At 42.2% G+C, this 18985-nt stretch overlaps 1 protein-coding gene across 1 annotated transcript in view; it reads left to right on the top strand.

Annotated features, from left to right (window-relative positions):
• LOC125455065 (acetyl-coenzyme A synthetase 2-like, mitochondrial) overlaps nt 1-18985 on the top strand; it is a 72102-nt gene that overhangs the window by 27747 nt on the left and 25370 nt on the right. Inside the window, exons 7-9 of the mRNA XM_048536589.2 lie at nt 9847-9984; nt 12275-12367; nt 18085-18197. Of these exons, the coding sequence (XP_048392546.2) occupies nt 9847-9984; nt 12275-12367; nt 18085-18197 (344 nt within the window). The remainder of the gene's footprint in view (nt 1-9846; nt 9985-12274; nt 12368-18084; nt 18198-18985) is intronic.

The following is an 18985-nucleotide window of genomic DNA, read 5'->3' as shown; positions in this document are numbered from 1 at the left end:
CTTAGTAGGATTTAGCCAAACCACAAAAATTAGTGTCATGTGAAATACCCTTTGTTGATTAATGATTTATAGATATGGACACTAAATTTAATGTCTCCAAGTTCACAGAAAAAAAAGCTGGGTGGGATGGAGAGCTGTGAGGAGGGGACAAGAGATGCTTCAGTGCAATTTGGACAAGTCAAGTGAGTCAGCAAATGTGTAGCAGATGAAGTATAATGTTGATAAATGTGTGGTTATCCACAGAAAGGCAGGTTATTACTGAATTGCGATAGGTTGGAAAAGGGGGAGGTGCAATGAAACTTGGGTATCCTTGTACATCAGTCACTGAAAGTAAGTATGCAGATGCAGCAGGTGTAAAGAAGGCAAATGGTATGTTGCTTTTGTAGTGAGAGAATTCAAGTCGGGGCAGGGATGTCTTGCTGCAATTGTACATGGCCTGGTTGAAACCATACCTAGAATATTAAATGTACTTTTAGTCTCCTTATTTGAGGAAGGGTGTTCTGCCTATGGAGGAAGTGCAAAGAAAATTTACCAGACTGATTCTTGGGATGGCAGGACTAACATATAAAGAGAGACTAGATTGGTTAGGATTTTATTCAGTGGACTTTAGAAGAGGGTGTAGAAACCTATAAAGTTACAAGAGCACTAGACAGGGTAAGTGCAGGAAGGATGTTCCTGATGATTGGAGAGTTCAGAACCAGGGTTCACAGTCTCTGGGTATTGGGAAAGCCACTGAGGACGCCGAGAAGGAGAAATTTCTTCACTCAGACAGTGGTGAGCCTGTGGAATTCTTTGCCACAGAAAGCCAAAATCTTGAATGTGTTCAAGGAGTTAAATATTGTTATTAAAGCTTAAGAGATCGAAGGGTATGTTGATGAAAGCAGTTCTGAGTTGAATGAATAGCTGTGATCAAGCTCAAAGGATCAAGTGGCCTACCTCTGATTCTGTTTCAATGTTTCTTTAATCATATCACTCCATTAGTCTCGGAGGCCAATACAAAATAGGACCTGTTTGGATCTGCAGTTACGATTTTCTGAAGGATCTGTTTGAATATTTGCATTTTTTGCTTTTGCTGTGTATTTTCTACATTTTCACATTTTCTAAGATTCATGCTCGGGAAGTGACCATTATTGTAAAAGTTGCCATTTATTGCCACTAGCTCCCCTTTATTTGTTCTGTTCGTTGCATCCCTAGAAAATGATTAGATTTGTTAAATTTCCCTTTCATAAAATCATATTTACTTTGCTAAATCATAGGATATTCTTGGTGCCTGTTACCACTTTCTTAATAATAGATCCTGATGTTGCCCATGAACTGATGTGAAGCCAACAGGCCTATATTTCCTGTTTGCTCTCTCTCTCTCTCTCTCTCTCTCTCTCTCTCCAGAGCAGTGGTTTGCTGCTATCCAACCAATTAGAACTGTTCTCTAGATAACAAAGTGTGGAGCTGGATGAACACAGTAGGCTAAGCAGCATCTGAGGAGCACAAAAGCTGAAGTTTTGGGCCTAGACCCTTCATCAGAAAAGCTTCCATTGGGGATGATCTGCTTCCTTAGTTGCCCTGAGATGATGGTGATGGGCTTTCATCTTTAATCGTTGTATGGATATTAGCAAATCATTTGGGATTTTGCTGACAAACTGACCGCTTTAAGGTCGCATCTACTGATAAAGTCTGTCGAGCTAACAAGCCTTAGCAGAGATCAAGAATCCATTCAAACAGTGCAAAGTAAATTACAAAGTTGCTATTTGCAAAATGATAAACATGGTGCCAATTTAGGACCGATACAGATGTTCAGATAGTTAATTTAGTGTATACTTCATTAAGGCATAGTTCTCTGGCCTAATAATTAGATATTATTATATCTAATTAGATATAAGATATATATGTAAGCTATAACTCCCTAGAATACTTAGTGGTGGCAGCACTTTTGCAGCAGAGAGCGGCGTGAGCCGGGCGGACGTGAGGTCAGGGCAGAGAGGCAGTTGGGAAGGTAAGTGCGTGCTATTTAAGTACTTACCTCGAAGCCAGCGGGTCCTTTTTGCAGCGGAGTGCTATTTAAGTAGGTGTGTTCTTAGCCCCAGGTCCTACACGGTAGGCCCTCCCTCCCACCCTCCTCCTCTAACCTAATTAAGAGTCCACAGACTCTCAGCAAACACACAAAGGCTGAGGGAAGTGCCTGGTGAGTAAAGTGCGAGTTTTCGGTGAAGAGGCTCAGTGAGGAGATTATGCCACTGTTGAAGAGGGTGAAGACATGACTGCCAAGCTGATTCAGTGTGCTGCGTGCATGATGTGGGGAGGTCAGGGACAGTGATGTTTCTGGCTCCTATAGCTGTGGTAAGTATGTACACATTCAGCTTCTGAAGGAGGTTGTTGCAGCCCTGAAGAAAGAACTAGAAGACCTCAGGCTCATCTGAGAGAATGAGAATTTTCTGGACAGGACCTTCAGCAAGGTCACTACACCGAGGATACCTGAAGAGAGAAGGGGGATGTCGATGACAAAGGAAGACATGAATGAAGTACAAGAGACCCCAAGGGAAGCACCTATTGTAAACAGGCTGACTGTCTTGGAAACTGTTGAGACAGATGACACTCCCAGTCCGAGAGGTGGACAGATCTGTGAGTCAAAATTGGTGTAGAGGCAGAGCCGAGAAGTCAGACGTCACGCAGAGCTGTGGTAATAGGGGACTCCATAGTGAGAGGGACTGACAGAGGTTTCTGCAGCAACAGGCGAGATTTGAGGATGGTATGTTGCCTTCCTGGTGCCACGATCCACGACATCACTGATAGAGTGCAGAGAATCCTCGAGGGTGAAGGTGAAGAGCCAGAGGTCGTGGTGCATGTCGGCACTAATGACATCAGGAAGAAAAGGAGGGGCATTCTACAGCGGGACTTCAGAGAACTCGGAAGAAGGCTGAAAAGCAGGACTTCCAGGGTGGTTATCTCTGGTTTGCTTCCAGTTCCTCGGGCTGGAGAGGGCAGGAACAGAGAGATAATGGACCTGAACGTGTGGCTGAGGGACTGGTGTTGGGAGCAAGGATTTAAATTCTTGGATCACTGGGGTATGTTTTGGGGTAAGAATAAATTGTACAGGAGGGACGGTTTGCATCTTAATAATCGGGGGACCAGCTTTCTGGCAGGCAGGTTTGCCACTGCAACACAAGTGTGTTTAAACTAAGTAGTGGGGGGGAGGGGCCAAACTGGAAATTTAAGAATGAAGTTAAAGGGCAAGTGAGAATAAGAGAGGTTAAGAAGGACAACAGAATCAACGGAGCAGAAAACTCAAGAAGGGATTGTACAGTATGGCCAAGTGAAATAGGGATTGATAAGAAGGGTGAGGGGAGAAACAAATTAAAAATATTATATGAATGCACAAAGCATAAGAAATAAGGTGGATGAGCTTGAGGCTCAGTTGGAAGTTGGCAAGTATGATGTTGTGGACAGGGCCTGGGAAATGAATATTCAAGGCTATACGTGATATTGAAAGGACAGACTGGTGGGCAGAGGGGGTGGGGAAGCCCTGTTGGTGAGGAATGATATTTGGTCCCTTGCCAGGGGGGACATAGAGTCAGGAGATGTAGAGTCAGTATGGATAGAGCTGAGAAAGTCTAAGGGTAGAAAGACCCTAATGGGAGTTATCTACAGGCCCCCAAACAGTAGTCAGGAGGTAGGGTGCAAGTTGAATCAAGAGTTGAAATTGGCCTGTCACAAGGGTATTACTACAGTTGTTATGGGAGATTTCAACATGCGGGTGGACTGGGAGAATCAGGATGGTACTGGACCCCAAGAAAGGGAGTTTGTGGAGTGCCTCCGAGATGGATTCTTAGAACAGCTTGTACTGGAGCCTACCAGGGAGGAGGCAATTCTGGATCTGGTATTGTGCAATGAACCGGATTTGATCAGGAACTTCAAAGTAAAGGAGCCATTAGGACGTATAGTGACCATAATATGATAAGTTTTAATCTGCAGTTTGAGAGGGAGAAGGGACAATCGGAAGTGTCAGTATTGCAGTTGAATAAAGGGAACTATGGAGCTATGAGGGAGGAGCTGGCCAAAGTTCAATGGTTCAATACCCTCGCAGGGATGGCAGTGGAACAACAATGGCAGGTATTTCTGGATATAATGCAGAAGGTGCAGGATCAGTTCATTCCAAAGAGGAAGAAAGATCCTAAGGGGAGGCGGGGGTAGCCGTAGCTGACGAGGGAAGTTAAGGACTGTATAAAAATAAAAGAGAAGTATAACATAGCAAAGATGAGTGGGAAGCCAGAGGACTGGGAAGCTTTTAAAGAGCAACAGCGGATAATTAAAAAGGCAATACACAGAGAAAAGATGAGCTATGAAGGAAAACTGGCCAAAAATATAAAGGAGGATAGTAAAAGCTTTTTTAGGTATGTGAAAAGAAAAAAAATTGTTACGAGTAAAGTTGGGCCCTTGAAGTCAGAAATGGGTGAATTTATTATGGGGAACAAGGGAATGGCAGAAGAATTGAATAGGTACTTTGGATCTGTCTTCACTAGGGAAGACACAAGCAATCTCTGAGATGCAGTAGTGGCTGAAGGACCGAGGGTAATGGACGAATTGAAGGGTATTTACATTAGGCAGGAAATGGTGTTGGATAGACTGTTAGGTCTGAAGGCCGATAAGTCCCCGGGACCTGATGGTCTGCATCCCAGGGTGCTTAAGGCGGTGGCTCTAGAAATTGTGGACGCATTGGTAATTATTTTCCAAGGTTCTATAGATTCAGAATCAGTTCCTGCGGATTGGAGGGTGGTAAATATTGTCCCATTTTTCAAGAAAGGAGGGAGAGAGAAAACAGGAAATTACAGACCGGTTAGCCTGATGTCAGTGGTGGGAAAGATGCTGGAGTCAATTACAAAAGATGAAATTACGACTCATTTGGATAGCAGTAACAGAATAGGTCAGAGTCAGCATGGATTTACGAAGGGGAAATCGTGCTTGACTAATCTTCTGGAATTTTTTGAGGATGTATCTATGAAGATGGATAAGGGAGAGCCAGTGGATGTAGTGTACCTGGACTTTCAGAAAGCCTTTGATAAAGTCCTGCATAGGATTTTGGTGAACAAAATTAGGGCACATGGTATTGGGGGCAAAATACTGAGCTGGATTGAAAATTGGCTGGCTGACAGGAAGCAAAGAGTAGTGATAAACGGGTCCCTTACGGAATGGCAGGCAGTGACCAGTGGGGTACCACAAGGTTTGGTGCTGGGACTGCATCTGTTTACGATATATATTACTGATATAGATGAAGGCATTAGAAGTAATATTAGCAAATTTGCTGACGACACAAAGTTGGGTGGCAGTGTGAAATGTGAGGAGGATGTTATTAGAATACAGGGTGATTTGGACAGGCTAGGTGAGTGGACGGATGCATGGCAGATGCAGTTTAATGTGGATAAATGTGTGGTTATACACTTTGGTGGCAAGAACAGGAAGGCAGATTACTATCTCAATGGAGTCAAGTTAGGTAAAGGGGGAAGCACAGTGAGATCTAGGTGTTCTTGTACATCAGTCAATGAAAGCAAGCATGCAGGTACAGCAGGCAATGAAGAAAGCTAATAGCATGCTGGCCTTCATCACAAGAGGAATTGAGTATAGGAGCAAAGAGGTCCTTCTGCAGCTGTACAGGGCCCTGGTGAGACCGCACCTGGAGTATTGTGTGCAGTTTTGGTCTCCCAATTTGAGGAAGGATGTTCTTGCTATTGAGGGAATGCAGCGTAGGTTCACAAGGTCAATTCCTGGAATGGCGGGACTATCATATGTTGAAAGATTGGAGCGACTGTGCTTGTATACTCTTGAGTTTAGAAGGATGAGAGGGGATCTGATTGAGACATATAAGATTATTAAGGGATTAGACACTGTGGAGGCAGGAAGCATGTTTCCGCTGATGGGTGAGTCCAGGACCAGAGGAAACAGTTTAAAAATAAGGGGTAGGCCATTTAGAACAGGGTTGAGGAAAAACTTCTTCACCCAGAGAGTGGTGGATATATGGAATGCTCTGCCCCAGAAGGCAGTGGAGGCCAACTCTCTGGATGCTTTCAAGAAAGAGATAGACAGAGCTCTTAAAGATAGTGGAATCAAGGGTTATGGGGATAAGGCAGGAACTGATTGTGGAGGATCAGCCATGATCACAGTGAGTGGTGGTGCTGGCTCGAAGGGCCGAATGGCTTACTCCAGCACCTATTGTCTATTGTCTGTTGTCACCCTTGCCTCTTAGCTAGATGTTGTGGATTTGAGCCCCACTTCAGAGATTCAGCAAAAACTTTCAATGTGTGCCCTGGCACAATACTAAAGGATCACTTCATTGTCAGAATTGCCATCTTATACAGGAGGCATTAACACCCCTTCCATCTCAGATGAACATAAAAGATCTCATGGCATAATGTTGAAGAAATGTTAGGATATTCCTTCTAATGCCCAGTCCAATATTTGACCCTTGTACAAGATCACTTAAAATAATTGATCTGGTTCTTTTCTTACTGCTATTGGTGGGGCCTTTCTGATCATAAGTTAGCTGCCACATTTCTTCTACCACAACAGGGTTGACCCTTCAGTAAGAATTAAATTGGCTGGAAGGTCCTTCAGGGTGTCCTGAGGTCATGACAAGTGCCATACTAAGACAAATGCTTTCTTATTTTCCTTGTAATGGTTTGTCTGCTAATGGGGAGGTGGTGGTGTTGTGGTATTGTTGCTGGACGAGTAATCCAGAGTTAATGCTCTGGGGACATGGGTTTGAATCCTACTGGGGCAAATGGTGAAATTTGAATCAATGAAAATCTGGAATTAAAATTTAGTCTCATAGTGATCATGTAATCATTCTCAATTGTCTTAAAAACCCATCTGGTTCACGAATTTCTTTGAGGGAGGAAATCTGTTAACGTTTGGCCTACGTATGATGCCAGAACAAGAGCATGTGGTTGGGCCTCAGACTTCTGAAATGGCCCCAGTAAGTCAGTCAGTTCAAGTGGCAATAATTGCTAGCTCAGCTGGTAGGACCGACAATTCAGCAATTAATGTTTTTAAAACTACATTATTACAAGTTAACTTCCCTTAACATTGTATCAGTGATAATGGGAACTGCAGATGCTGGAGAATCCAAGATAACAAAGCGTGAAGCTGAATGAACACAGCAGGCCAAGCAGCATCTCAGGAGCACAAAAGCTGACGTTTCGGGCCTAGACCCTTCATCAGAGAGGGGGATGGGGAGAGGGAACTGGAATAAATAGGGAGCGAGGGGGAGGCGGACCGAAGATGGAGCGAAAAGAAGATAGGTGGAGAGGACAGTATAGGTGAGGAGGTAGGGAGGGGATAGGTCAGTCCAGGGAAGATGGACAGGTCAAGGAGGTGTGATGAGGTTAGTAGGTAGGAAATGGAGGTGCGGCTTGAGGTGGGAGGAAGGGATGGGTGAGAGGAAGAACAGGTTAGGGAAGTGGAGACCGGCTGGGCTGGTTTTGGGATGCAGTGTGGGGAGGGGAAGAACTGGGCTGGTTTTGGGATGCAGTGGGAAGGGGAGATTTTGAAGCTGGTGAAGTCCACATTGATACCACTGGGCTGCAGGGTTCCCAAGCAGAATATGAGTTGCTGTTCCTGCAACCTTCGGGTGGCATCATTGTGGCACTGCCGGAGGCTCATGATGTACATGTCGTCTGAGGAATGGGAGGGGGAGTTAAAATGCTTCGCGACTGGGAGGTGCAGTTGTTTATTGCGAACCGAGCGGAGGTGTTCTGCAAAGCGGTCCCCAAGCCTCCGCTTGGTTTCCCCAATGTAGAGGAAGCCACACCGGGTACAATGGATACAATATACCACATTGGCAGATGTGCAGGTGAACATCTGCTTGACATGGAAGGTCATCTTGGGGCCTGGGATGGGGTGAGGGAGGTGCTGTGAGGGCAAGTGTAGCACTTCCTGCAGTTGCAGGTTGCAAGAACAGCAACTCATATTCCTACCACCTCCATCCCGCCTCCTTGACCTGTCTGTCTTCCCTGGACTGACCTAACCCCTCCCTACCTCCTCACCTATACTCTCCTCTCTACCTATCTTCTCCTCTATCCATCTTCGGTCCGCTTCCCCCTCTCTCCCTATTTATTCCAGTTCCCTCTCCTCATCCCCCTCTCTGATGAAGGGTCTCAGCCTGAAACGTCAGCTTTTGTGCTCCTGAGATGCTGCTGGGCCTGCTGTGTTCATCCAGCTCCACACTTTTTGTTCCCTTAACATTGTTTGGCTTTCAGTTTTCTGACTATACATTTCTGCATAAGGGATGACTTAAAATACCCAAAAGCATTACAGTGTAATAGCTGAAACTTGAGTAAATTTTTGCACTTAACTGTTGATATTTCAGTGGTACGTCAGTAATTTCCACTGAACGTCACAAATATCACAGATAGAGGAGATAGTCTTGTATAGCAAGTAAATTTCATAAGCACTCATTTACCTGCTGAGAGTGGTGAGAACTAAATCAGCTTTTTATTTGCAAATTGTACAAATTAGTTTGAACTGAATTCAAATTCTCAAACTGCCATGATGAATTAATTTGCTCTGACCTTACTGGGAATATAACCACTACAAAACTGCACAATCAAATCTTAGCATATTGCAGTGCAAAGAGAGGCCATTTCGCTCATCATGCCTGGGTCAGCTTTTAAAAGAGACAGTAAATTAGCTGCATTCTGTTGCCTCTTACTCCACATCTATGCATTTTCTTTTATTTTCAAATATATATCTAGATTCCTTTTGAAAGTTACTATTGAATCTGCTACTACCATTCTTTAAGGCAGTGCATTTCACATCATAAAAACTCAGTGTAAAAATAAATATTCCTCATCTGCTCCTCTCTGGTTCCTTTGCCATTTGTCATAAATATATCCTTTGGTTATTGTCCATTTGCCAGAGGGAACAGTTTCAAAGAATAATACAATACATAAGGAGGCATCATGTGTATCAGTACATCAGCTCAAGATGTCTGGCTTTTTGATTCAACTATTCAAATTGGACCTCTGATGTTGTCCTCACAGTTCTGTATAAATTTTTTTGTAATATTCCGTTACTATATCTCAACTGTCGAATTGTAATTCACAATTTGCAGCAATAAGTTCTCACCTGTATACTCTGTTCAAACACTTTGTAATTTTGAATGCCGGCATGAAATATTCACCTTTTCTGCTGTAAGGAAAACAATCTTAGAGATCCTGTAATTTCTCCACATAATCAAAGCTTTTCATTCTGAGAAATTTTCTATCTGTTCTTAAGCTATAAATAAAATAAAGTGAGACACAGAATGCAGCATTCAGTGGAGCAGACCATGACATAAGGAGACTATTTATACCAAAATAACCATACCGTATCTCAAATTTACATTTGTGGATGGACCGCTGACATGAAGTGAGGAAATAGCCATCATCACATGAGGGTCGGCCGGAAACTGAGTGTTTGATGAAGGATGAACAAAGGGGATAAAAATGAAGGAAGTTCTGTAATGCAGAAACTCAACTGTGAAAGTTGGTACAGTGAAAAACTTTAATGACTTAAGAAAGGTCAAGCAACGTTGTAAAACTGTTTCTTCAAATCAACACACTCTTAACCTCATTATTTAGCCAATGTATCACCTTTCCATGGAGTTTTTATTTCTTTATTTACTTTAATTATTTCACTTTCAATCTCAATGGGAAAGACTGATGTAAGTAAGTCTGAAACTACTGTATACTATTACACTGAATTAATTAACTAAGAAACACCTATTTTTACAATCTATTGACACGAATTTAGATGTGTTTTGATTGAATTCATGAAAGATGAACTGTGCAATTATTAATTTTCATTATATTTGTTTCTTAGGTAGATACTGGGAAACTGTGCAGCGGTTACAAATCAATCAGTTTTATGGGGCTCCAACAGCCATTCGTCTGCTACTGAAATACGGAGACAGCTGGGTGTCCAAGTATGATCGATCATCGTTGAAAACACTAGGCACAGGTAAATGCCAGTTCAACGAAGAAGACCAAGATAGGCCAGGGAATTGTAGGCTAATCACTTCTCTGTCCATATACACTGACTGATTGCTGGGTAGTTCCAAAATGATCTGCTTTTATTACATGCTAGCGTCTATTTAACTTGGTAATTCTACTTACAGTAGTTTATTCTGTGAATTCCCTGATAGTGCCACAGTGCCCCAATTCCTTATGGTAATTTTTTTTTTATTCACCCAGGGGATAGTGTGGTTGCTGGCTGGGTCAGCATTTATTACCCATCCTTAGCTGCTGATGGGAAGATGGTGGTGAGCTGTCTTCTTGGAATGCTCCAGTCTGTTTAGTGTAGGTACTCCCACAGTGCCAAGTTTTTGACCCAGCAACAGTAGAGGAAGAATAATATAGATCCACATCAGAATAGTAGGTGGGTTGGAGGGGATCTTGCAGGTAGTGGTGTTTCTATGCATTTGCTGCCCTTATCCTTCTTGGTGGTAGAGGTGGCTGGTAGGGAAGGTGCAGCTGGAAGATTCTTGGTGATTATTTCAGTGCACCATGTAGATTGCACATACTGCTGTCGCTGTGCATCAGGGTGAAGGGAGTGAATGTAGAAGGTGGTTGATAGGGTGCCAGCCAAGCATGTTGCATTGTTCCAGGTGGTGCTAAGCTCCTTGAGTGTTGTTGAAGCTGCACCCATGCAGGCAAGTGGAAGGCATTCCTCCACACTCTTGACTTGGGCCTTGTAGATTTGAATGACAAGGGGGTGTGTTACTCACTTCAGAACTCCTAGCCGTTAACTTACTCTTGCAGCCGCAGTTCTTATATAGTTGGTCCAGTTCAGTTTCTGATAAATGGTAATTGTGGGATATTGATAGGAGGATATTCACAATGGTAATCCCATTGATTGCTGGGTTCTGTCTTTTTAGAGATGGGCAATACCTTGCCTTGTGTGGCACAAAGGTTCTATCCCGAGCTCATCAATATATTTCTTTCAACCTACGAGGCAGAAGTGACTTGAAAATTGCCAATCTACTCCACATTCCCTAGAAATTTCCCTCCCTGCCCTGAGTAATTAGTCAAGAGTGATTTCTATAATGGAGTGTAAATGACAGTCAAGTCTAATATAACCTTGAACCTTCGAATTGGAAGTTCAGTTGTCTGGAGTGGTAGTTATTATTATCTCTGATCAGTAACATCTCATGTAATAATGAACAAGTGACACTCTCAACAGGTGAGCACTTATTGAGAAATTATCCCCTAACAAAGAAAGCATCTTCTCAAGGGTAAAGTTGCCATAGTCCCAGAGGACTATAGCACTATTCTCCCATTAGAGAGAGATGACTGGTTGTGGTTTACTCTGAGGGTCACCACACCTCATGCGGGGATGACAAGGCAGGATGTTCATATTGATCACAGGAATTGAACCCAGGCTGTAGCATCACTCTGCATTGCAAACCAGTCATCCAGCCACCTGAGCTATCCTCTCAAAACACCTATATAAATACCTGCTAAAACGTAGAAGATTCCAATTGGTCTTGAGCAAGATTATTGACCAGAATATGAGCTGGACTAATCGTACAAAAAGTGTGGCTACAAGAGCAGGTCAGACACTAGGAATTCTGCAGTGAGTGACTCACCTCCTGACTCCCTATAGTCTGTCTACCATTTACATGGCACAACTCAGAACTGCAATGGAATACTCCCCACTTTCCTGGATGACTGCAGCTCCAGTTCTTGAGCATAACAGTACTGTGTGGTATCTACCCACCAGGAATTTAATTAACATTCATTCATGGGATGTGGGTGCTGTTGGCTGGTAGAGCATTTGTAATTGCTGAGGGGCTAGTCAAGAGTCAACCGTTATTGCTGTGGGTCTGGAGTAACATGTAGGCCAGATCAAATAAGGATGACACGTTGTGTTTCCTAAACGACGTTAATGAATCTGCAGTGATACAAAATGACAGTTCACCAGCATCTTCTTGAAGACATGTAGGGACGAGTAACAACTTTGGCTTAGCCAGCAATTCACACCATGAATGAATAGAAAGAAAATGTTCTCTTCCTTATAACTCAGCATAATAGCCCAGATATGTGGGGATCAGGTGTGGAGCTGGGGTAATATTTTAAGAGTGGAATGGGCAAAAATATTCAGGACTGACTAAATCAGCCATGCGTATTTATGCATTTGATTCGTGAATACTAGGATAACTCTGCACTGTGATTTAACCCCAATTGCAACTCTCTGAAACTACTTCCTCAATCTACTCTGCATAGTTTAGCTGCTAATGTTTCTCTTATAGTAGGGGAACCTATTAACCACGAGGCCTGGGAGTGGTTCTGGAACGTTGTGGGAGATGGTAGATGTACGCTTGTGGATACCTGGTGGCAGACAGGTGAGGAAAGTTTGGATATGCGTAAATATTCAGGCACTCAATTTAGAATTTTTTGGCTTTTTGCACTGAAAGTGCATTTAAGCATTCCTTTGCTTCTTGTGCGTCCCACAATTCATCGTTGGTCGCTGTGTGTCAGTTGTTCAAGCTCTAAGCTCTAGAATTCCCTTCCACCTCTCTACCTTTAATGCATTCCTCAATATTTACATTTTTGACCAAGTTTTTGGTCACCTAATGTAAAATTTCTTCCTTATCTTGGTATCAATATTTGTCAGATTAGATCCTGTGGAATACTGCCATCCTATAATTTATGAATGTTCAATGTTGTTGTGAGAGGATTTCAAATCTGAATTGGTTATTATGGTTGCTGAACACTTTCAATCTAAGAAGAGTCTTCACTTTGAATGCCTTCATCTGGTATTGAGGGAACAATAATGTCCTTAAGATAATACTGCTGAAGCTGTCACTGTAACGGGGCCTACATACTTTTAATCAATCTGTTCAGACATGTTACAGTACACCTCTGGAGCAAGTGAGACTTGGACAGAGGCAGGGACATGATCACTGCTCCAGAAGAGGTCCTATTGCCTGCATGTCTAAAGCACCCACCTGATTCAAGCTAAAAGACAATTGTATATGGAAATCAGGATCATTTAAAAGTTCTTGCACTGCACACAACCTCAATTACATGCTAATGAACAGGGCTGCTGATCTCAAGTAGGAAGCACATTGTTTGATTCAGAGATTAATACTGATAGGGCTAAACTGACAGAACACTTTATAGTTCCTGGTAAACTGAGGGTAGTAGATTCTGTTTATTTCCTAAATAATAGTTATGACAAATTTTGTTGTGCTGGTATTGATAGTACAGAATGAGTAACCTCATTTAACTTTAGCTCTTTCATTCCTAGGACCATGGAACTGTGGAACTCTTATCTCACTTAACTCTCTCTCTCTGCTACTGACCTTTGAAAGATAAGCTTGGTAGTATCTTATCACTGTTTCTTGATTTACCTATCAGTTCTATTCTTTTCAACTCTGATACTGTCGTGTAATGTGGGCTTTAATTTCTATTCTTAGTTATTAAATAATTGCTGCATTCTAATGTAAATTAATTAGTTTTTTTTCTTTGCTGTTCTTATCCATCTCTCGTCTGAAAATGTGATACTTTGCCAAGTATATTATTCTACACACGTCAGTTACTGTCTGGACTTTGATGGGTTGTTATTTGTCACCAGGCAGAATAATTGATTCTGATTCTGATTCTGATTCTGACCATGGAATACAAGGGAAAATCTGATGGAATATAAAGAGTACAGAGGATAAGTGAAAGGGAAAGAAGAAGTGTAAAGAAACGGAATGGGAATGCCAGATAACATGAAAGGGAACCCAAAAGCCTTCAACAGACAAATTAATAGCAGAAAGGACTATAACGGAAATTGTGGACTGATTGTGGATTAAAATAAAGACTTCTTTCTGGCAGTAGACGGCATTGTTGGGGTACTACTGAATGAGTGTTTTGCAACAATCTTTACCAAACGAGGAAGTTGTCAGGATACTTGATATTAGGAAGACCGGAAGACCACAAGACCATAAGACATAGGAGTGGAAGTAAGGCCATTCAGCCCATTAAGTCCGCTCTGCCATTTAATCATGGCTGATGGGCATTTCGATTCCACTTACCCTCACTCTCCCCGTAGCCCTTAATTCCTTGTGAGATGAAGAAATGATCAATCTCTGCCTTGAAGACATTTAATGTCCCAGCCTCCACTGCGCTCCGTGGCAACGAATTCCACAGGCCCACCACTCTCTGGCTGAAGAAGTGCTTCCTCATTTCCGTTCTAATTTTACCCCCTCTAGTTCTAAGGCGGTACCCACGGGTCCTAGTCTCCCTACCTAATGGAAACAACCTCCCAGCGTCCACCTTTTCTAAGCCATGCATTGTCTTGTATGTTTCCATTAGATCTCCCCTCAACCTTCTAAACTCTAATGAATACAATCCCAGGATCCTCAGCCGTTCATCGTATGTTAGGCCTACCATTCCAGGGATCATCCGTGTGAATCTCTGCTTGACACGCTCCAGTGCCGGTATGTCCTTCCTGAGGTGTGAGGCCCAAAATTGGACACAGTATTCTAAATGGGGCCTGCTGTATTTAAAGTCCGTGGTTCAGACTGAATGCATCCCTTAGTTGATAACAAAGTGGTACAGATTGTTGAGGGTCTGGCAACAATCTTCCTTAATTCTCCTTAGCAACCGGGGTGATGCTGAAGAACTAGCAGATTGTAATGTTACACCTTGTTCAAGAAATGGAGGAGAAGGATAAACTAACAATTTCACAGATTGTTTAACACTAGTGTTGGGAAACCTTTTTAAAACATTAATTCTGGAGAAAATTAACATCCACTTGGACAAGCATGGACTAATAAATTGGAGACAACACAGATTTGTTAAGGGCAAAATTGATCAATTTTTTTTGGATGAGGTGAATGCAGTTGAGGTTTTGTGTATATATGTATGGGTTTTTAAAAGTCCTCAAAACTGTGATCCCTCATCCTTGGAAACATTCAAGTAAATCTCTTCCGTGGCATTTTATCTGGATGGCTGCATTATTGGGATAGACTAGAAAAGTTAGATTCTCCTACATAGATCAGAAAAGGACAAGAGAAGATTTTATAGAGGAGGGCTGCTATAATAAAGGGTTTAAATAAGCAATTTCTAACAGCCAGAGGGTTAGTCGTCAGAGGACAGAGTTTTAAAATGATTGGCAAAAGAACTGGAGGGTGATTGGAGGAAAAGCTTTATTTATGTAACAAATGGTATTAGGCAGGAACCTTCAAATGTTGTTTGGGGGAGGCTGTTTGCAGGTAAAGGGTCATCTGACAAGTGGGAGGCTTTCAAAAGTGAGATAAGAAGAGTTCAGGCACAGCATGTTCCTGTTAGTATGAAGGGCAAGGCTGGCAGGAGTAGGGAACATTGAATGTCTAAACATATTGAGGTTCTGGTCAAGAAAAAAGGAGGCATATGCCAGGTATAGACAGCTGGACTCAAGTTAAACCCTTGAGGAATATAGGGGGTGTAGGACTACACTTAAGAGGGAAATCAGGAAGGCAAAAAGGTGAAATGAGATAGTGTTATCTCTTGTATAAAATAGTGTGGAGCTGGAGGAACTCAGCAGGCCAGGCAGCAAAGGTACAGGAAAGCAGAAAAATCTGAAGAAGAGTCCCTATCCAAAATGTCAACTTGCCTGCTCCTCGGATGCTGCCTGGCTTGCTGTGTCCCTCCAGCACCACATTGTGTTATCTCTGAATCCAAAATCCACAGTTCTTGCTATCTCAGTGGTTTTAAAGGTCAAGGAGAATCCAAAGAGATTCTACAAGTGTATTAAGACTAGCTAGGGAAAGAATAGGGCTGTTAAAGATTGACTAGGCCTTCTATGTGTGGAACCTCAGGAGATGGTGAGATCCTTAACAAATAGTTCTTATCAGTATTTACTACATAGAAGCCAGAGAATTCATAAAACTAAATAGTGATGTCTTGAAAAGAGTCCACATTACAGAAGAGGAGATGCTGGAGGTCTTAAAATCCATAAAGATAGATAAATCACTGGGGAGCTGATCAAGTGCATCCCAGGACATTGTGGTAAACTAGGGAAGAAGTTGCTGGGCCCTAGCCAAGATGTTTGTATCATCGACAGCCATGGGTGAGGTGCTGAAAGACTGGAGGATGGTGATGTTATGCCATTATTTAAGAAAGGCTGAAAGGAGAGGCTAGGAAAGTACAGGCCAGTGTGCTTAATGTCAGTGGTGGATAAGTTGTTGGACAGGATTGAGACACAGGATCTACGTGTACTTGTAAAAGCAACGTTCATTAGGGATAGTTTACATGGCTTTGTGGTTGGAAATCTTGTCTGTCAAACTTGATTGAGTTTTTTTTTGAAGTGGTGACTAAGAAAACAGAGCAGTAGATGTTGTCAAATGTACTTTAGCAAGACCTTCGATAAGGTTTCACATGGTTAACAGAATAGTAAGGTTAGATCACATGGGATGCAGGGAGAACTAGCCAACTGTTTTGCTTGACGTTAGGAGACAGAGTGATGGTAGAGGGTTGTTTTTCAGAGTGGAGCCTGGGACAAACTGTGTGCCACAAGGATTGGTGCTGGGTCTATGGTTGTTCGTTATTTAAATAAATAATTTTAATAAGAATATATGAAGCATGATTAGTAAGTTTGCAGATGACACCAAAATTGGTGGTATAATAAATGGTGAAAAAGTTATCTAAGAGTTCAATGGTATCTTGTTCAACTGGGCCAGGGGGCTGAGGAATGGCAGAGGGAGTTGAATTTAGATAAATGTAAAGATTTGCATTTTGGTAAGACAAACCAAGTTAGGACTTACACAGTTAATGGTAGCACCCTGGGGTGTGTTTCTATCAGAGAGACCTGGAATGCAGATACATAATTCCTTGAAAGTGGTGTCACAGGTAGATATAGTGGTAAAGAAGGTGTTTGGCACGCTGCCTTCACTGGTCAGAGCAGTGAGTACAGGGGTTGGCATGCCATGTTACAGCTGTACAAGACATTGGTAAGGCCACATTTGGAATATAGCATACAATTCTGGGTGTCCTGCTTTAGGAAAGATGTTATTGAACTAGAAAGGGCGCAGCAAAAATTTAAAAGAATGTTACCGAGATTGGAGAATTTGAGGTATAGCGAGAGGCTGGATATGCTGGAATTATTTTTCTTTGGAGCATAAGAAGCTGAGGGCACAAAATCATGAAGGGCATAGTGGAGGTGAATGGCCAGGGATTTTTTCCTGGGGTAGGGGAGTCCAAAACTAGAGGGCATAGGTTTAAGGTGAAAAGGGAAACATTTAAAATGGATCGGAGGGGCAAATGTTTCACACAAGGTGGTGCGTAAATGGAACAGGCTGCCAGAGGAAATGGTAGAGGTGAATACAAATACAGCATTTAAAACACATTTGGCCTGGTACAAGGATAGGAAAGATTTAGAGGGATGTGGGCCAAATTCAGGCAAACAGGACGAGTTCAGTTTAGGAAATGTGGTCAGCATATACAAGTTGGGCCAAACGGTCTGTTTCCATGCTGTTTGACTCTGATGATAAAATGGTTAAGAATTAGAATCTGTTACTTAATAGATTGGTGGTTCCAGGTACAATAGAAGCTTTCAGAAGTGCATTTGATAATTACTTCAAAGGAAGAAAACTTGCAGGGAACATTGTAGTGAATAAGATCAACTGGTTCACTTTTAGAGCTGGCACAGACTGGAGGGCCTCGTTTTGTGCTACACTATTCTTTGATTTTCTGTTTCTGCACAATGAGCAGGGATAACAAACAGGAGGAGTGAGAACTTGCTTTCTGTAACCTACAGGTATTGAGGCTGCTAGCAGCATTCCAGAATTTCCTTGATAATTAAAAAAAGACAATAAACCAGATAGAGATTTCACACTAATCATGAAGAATCTTGAGGTATTATGGTTATTTTCAGAAAAGCAAAAGACGAAGGGCTGATGCAATATTTTTGTTAACTGTTTAAAGGCAAGCTCAGTAAATTAAATTTTATAGTAAAGCCTTTTCCATAAAGCTGACAGCTCTTGCAAAGGAGATTGAATGTTCTAACTATATTTTATCATGCTTCACCAATCCAGTATATTGATATCATTTCAATATGAACCTCCCTTTACCTCCTTACATTTGTGAGCAGAAACAGGCGGTGTATGCATCTCTCCACGGCCTTCAGAGGAAGGAGCAAAGATTTTGCCTTCTATGGCTATGAGACCATTCTTTGGGATACAGCTTGCTATAATGGATGAGAAAGTAAGTGTTTGGCTGAGACTTAATAGTATAGAAGTAATTCTGGTGGAACGCATAACACAATACCCAGTGCCTGCAAGCTTCCTCCTATAGAAATTCCAACAACTCTTGGTTGGACCAGGGTGAGATGACTGTGCAAAATTCTATTCTGTCTGAGAAAAGAGCAACCATTGGAAATTAATTAAAAGTATCACTAATAGGTGCAGTTAAGAAATCTCCTCTTAGATAGTCAGACAGCATAACAGAACCTTCAGTCCAACCAGTCCATGCCGACCATAATCCCAAACTAAACTAGTCCCAGCTGCCTGCGCTGGGCCCAAATCCTTACAAACATTTCTTAGTCATGTCTTTTAAACATTCTCATTGCACCCATATTCAACACTTTATCTGGAATTTTTTTCCCAAAACATGAACTGCTCTATATAAAAAAAAAAGTTGTCCTTCATGTCTGTCTTTTTAAAAATCTTTTCCCTCTCTCCTGAAGAATATGCTATGCTCCCCATTCTTGAAATCTTCCACCCTATGGAAAAAAAACCTGTCATTCACGTTATCTGTATCCTTCATAATTTTATAATTCTGTATGGTCAACCCTCAGCCTCCTATGCTCCAGTGGAAAAGGTCCCAGTCTACCCAGCCTCCCCTCATCACTCAAACCCTCCATCCCTGGCAACATCCTGGTAAATCATTTCTGAACCCTCTCCAGCTTAATGATATTGTTCCTGTAATAGGGCAACCAGAACTGCACACAGTCTTCAGAAGGTGTCTCACCAGCATCCTGTACAACCTCAACA

The sequence above is a fragment of the Stegostoma tigrinum genome, chromosome 9, assembly GCF_030684315.1.
Source record: "Stegostoma tigrinum isolate sSteTig4 chromosome 9, sSteTig4.hap1, whole genome shotgun sequence".
NCBI lineage: Eukaryota > Metazoa > Chordata > Chondrichthyes > Orectolobiformes > Stegostomatidae > Stegostoma > Stegostoma tigrinum.
The sequence above is the reverse complement of the archived record's forward strand: the minus strand, read 5'-3'. Positions and strand labels throughout refer to the sequence as shown.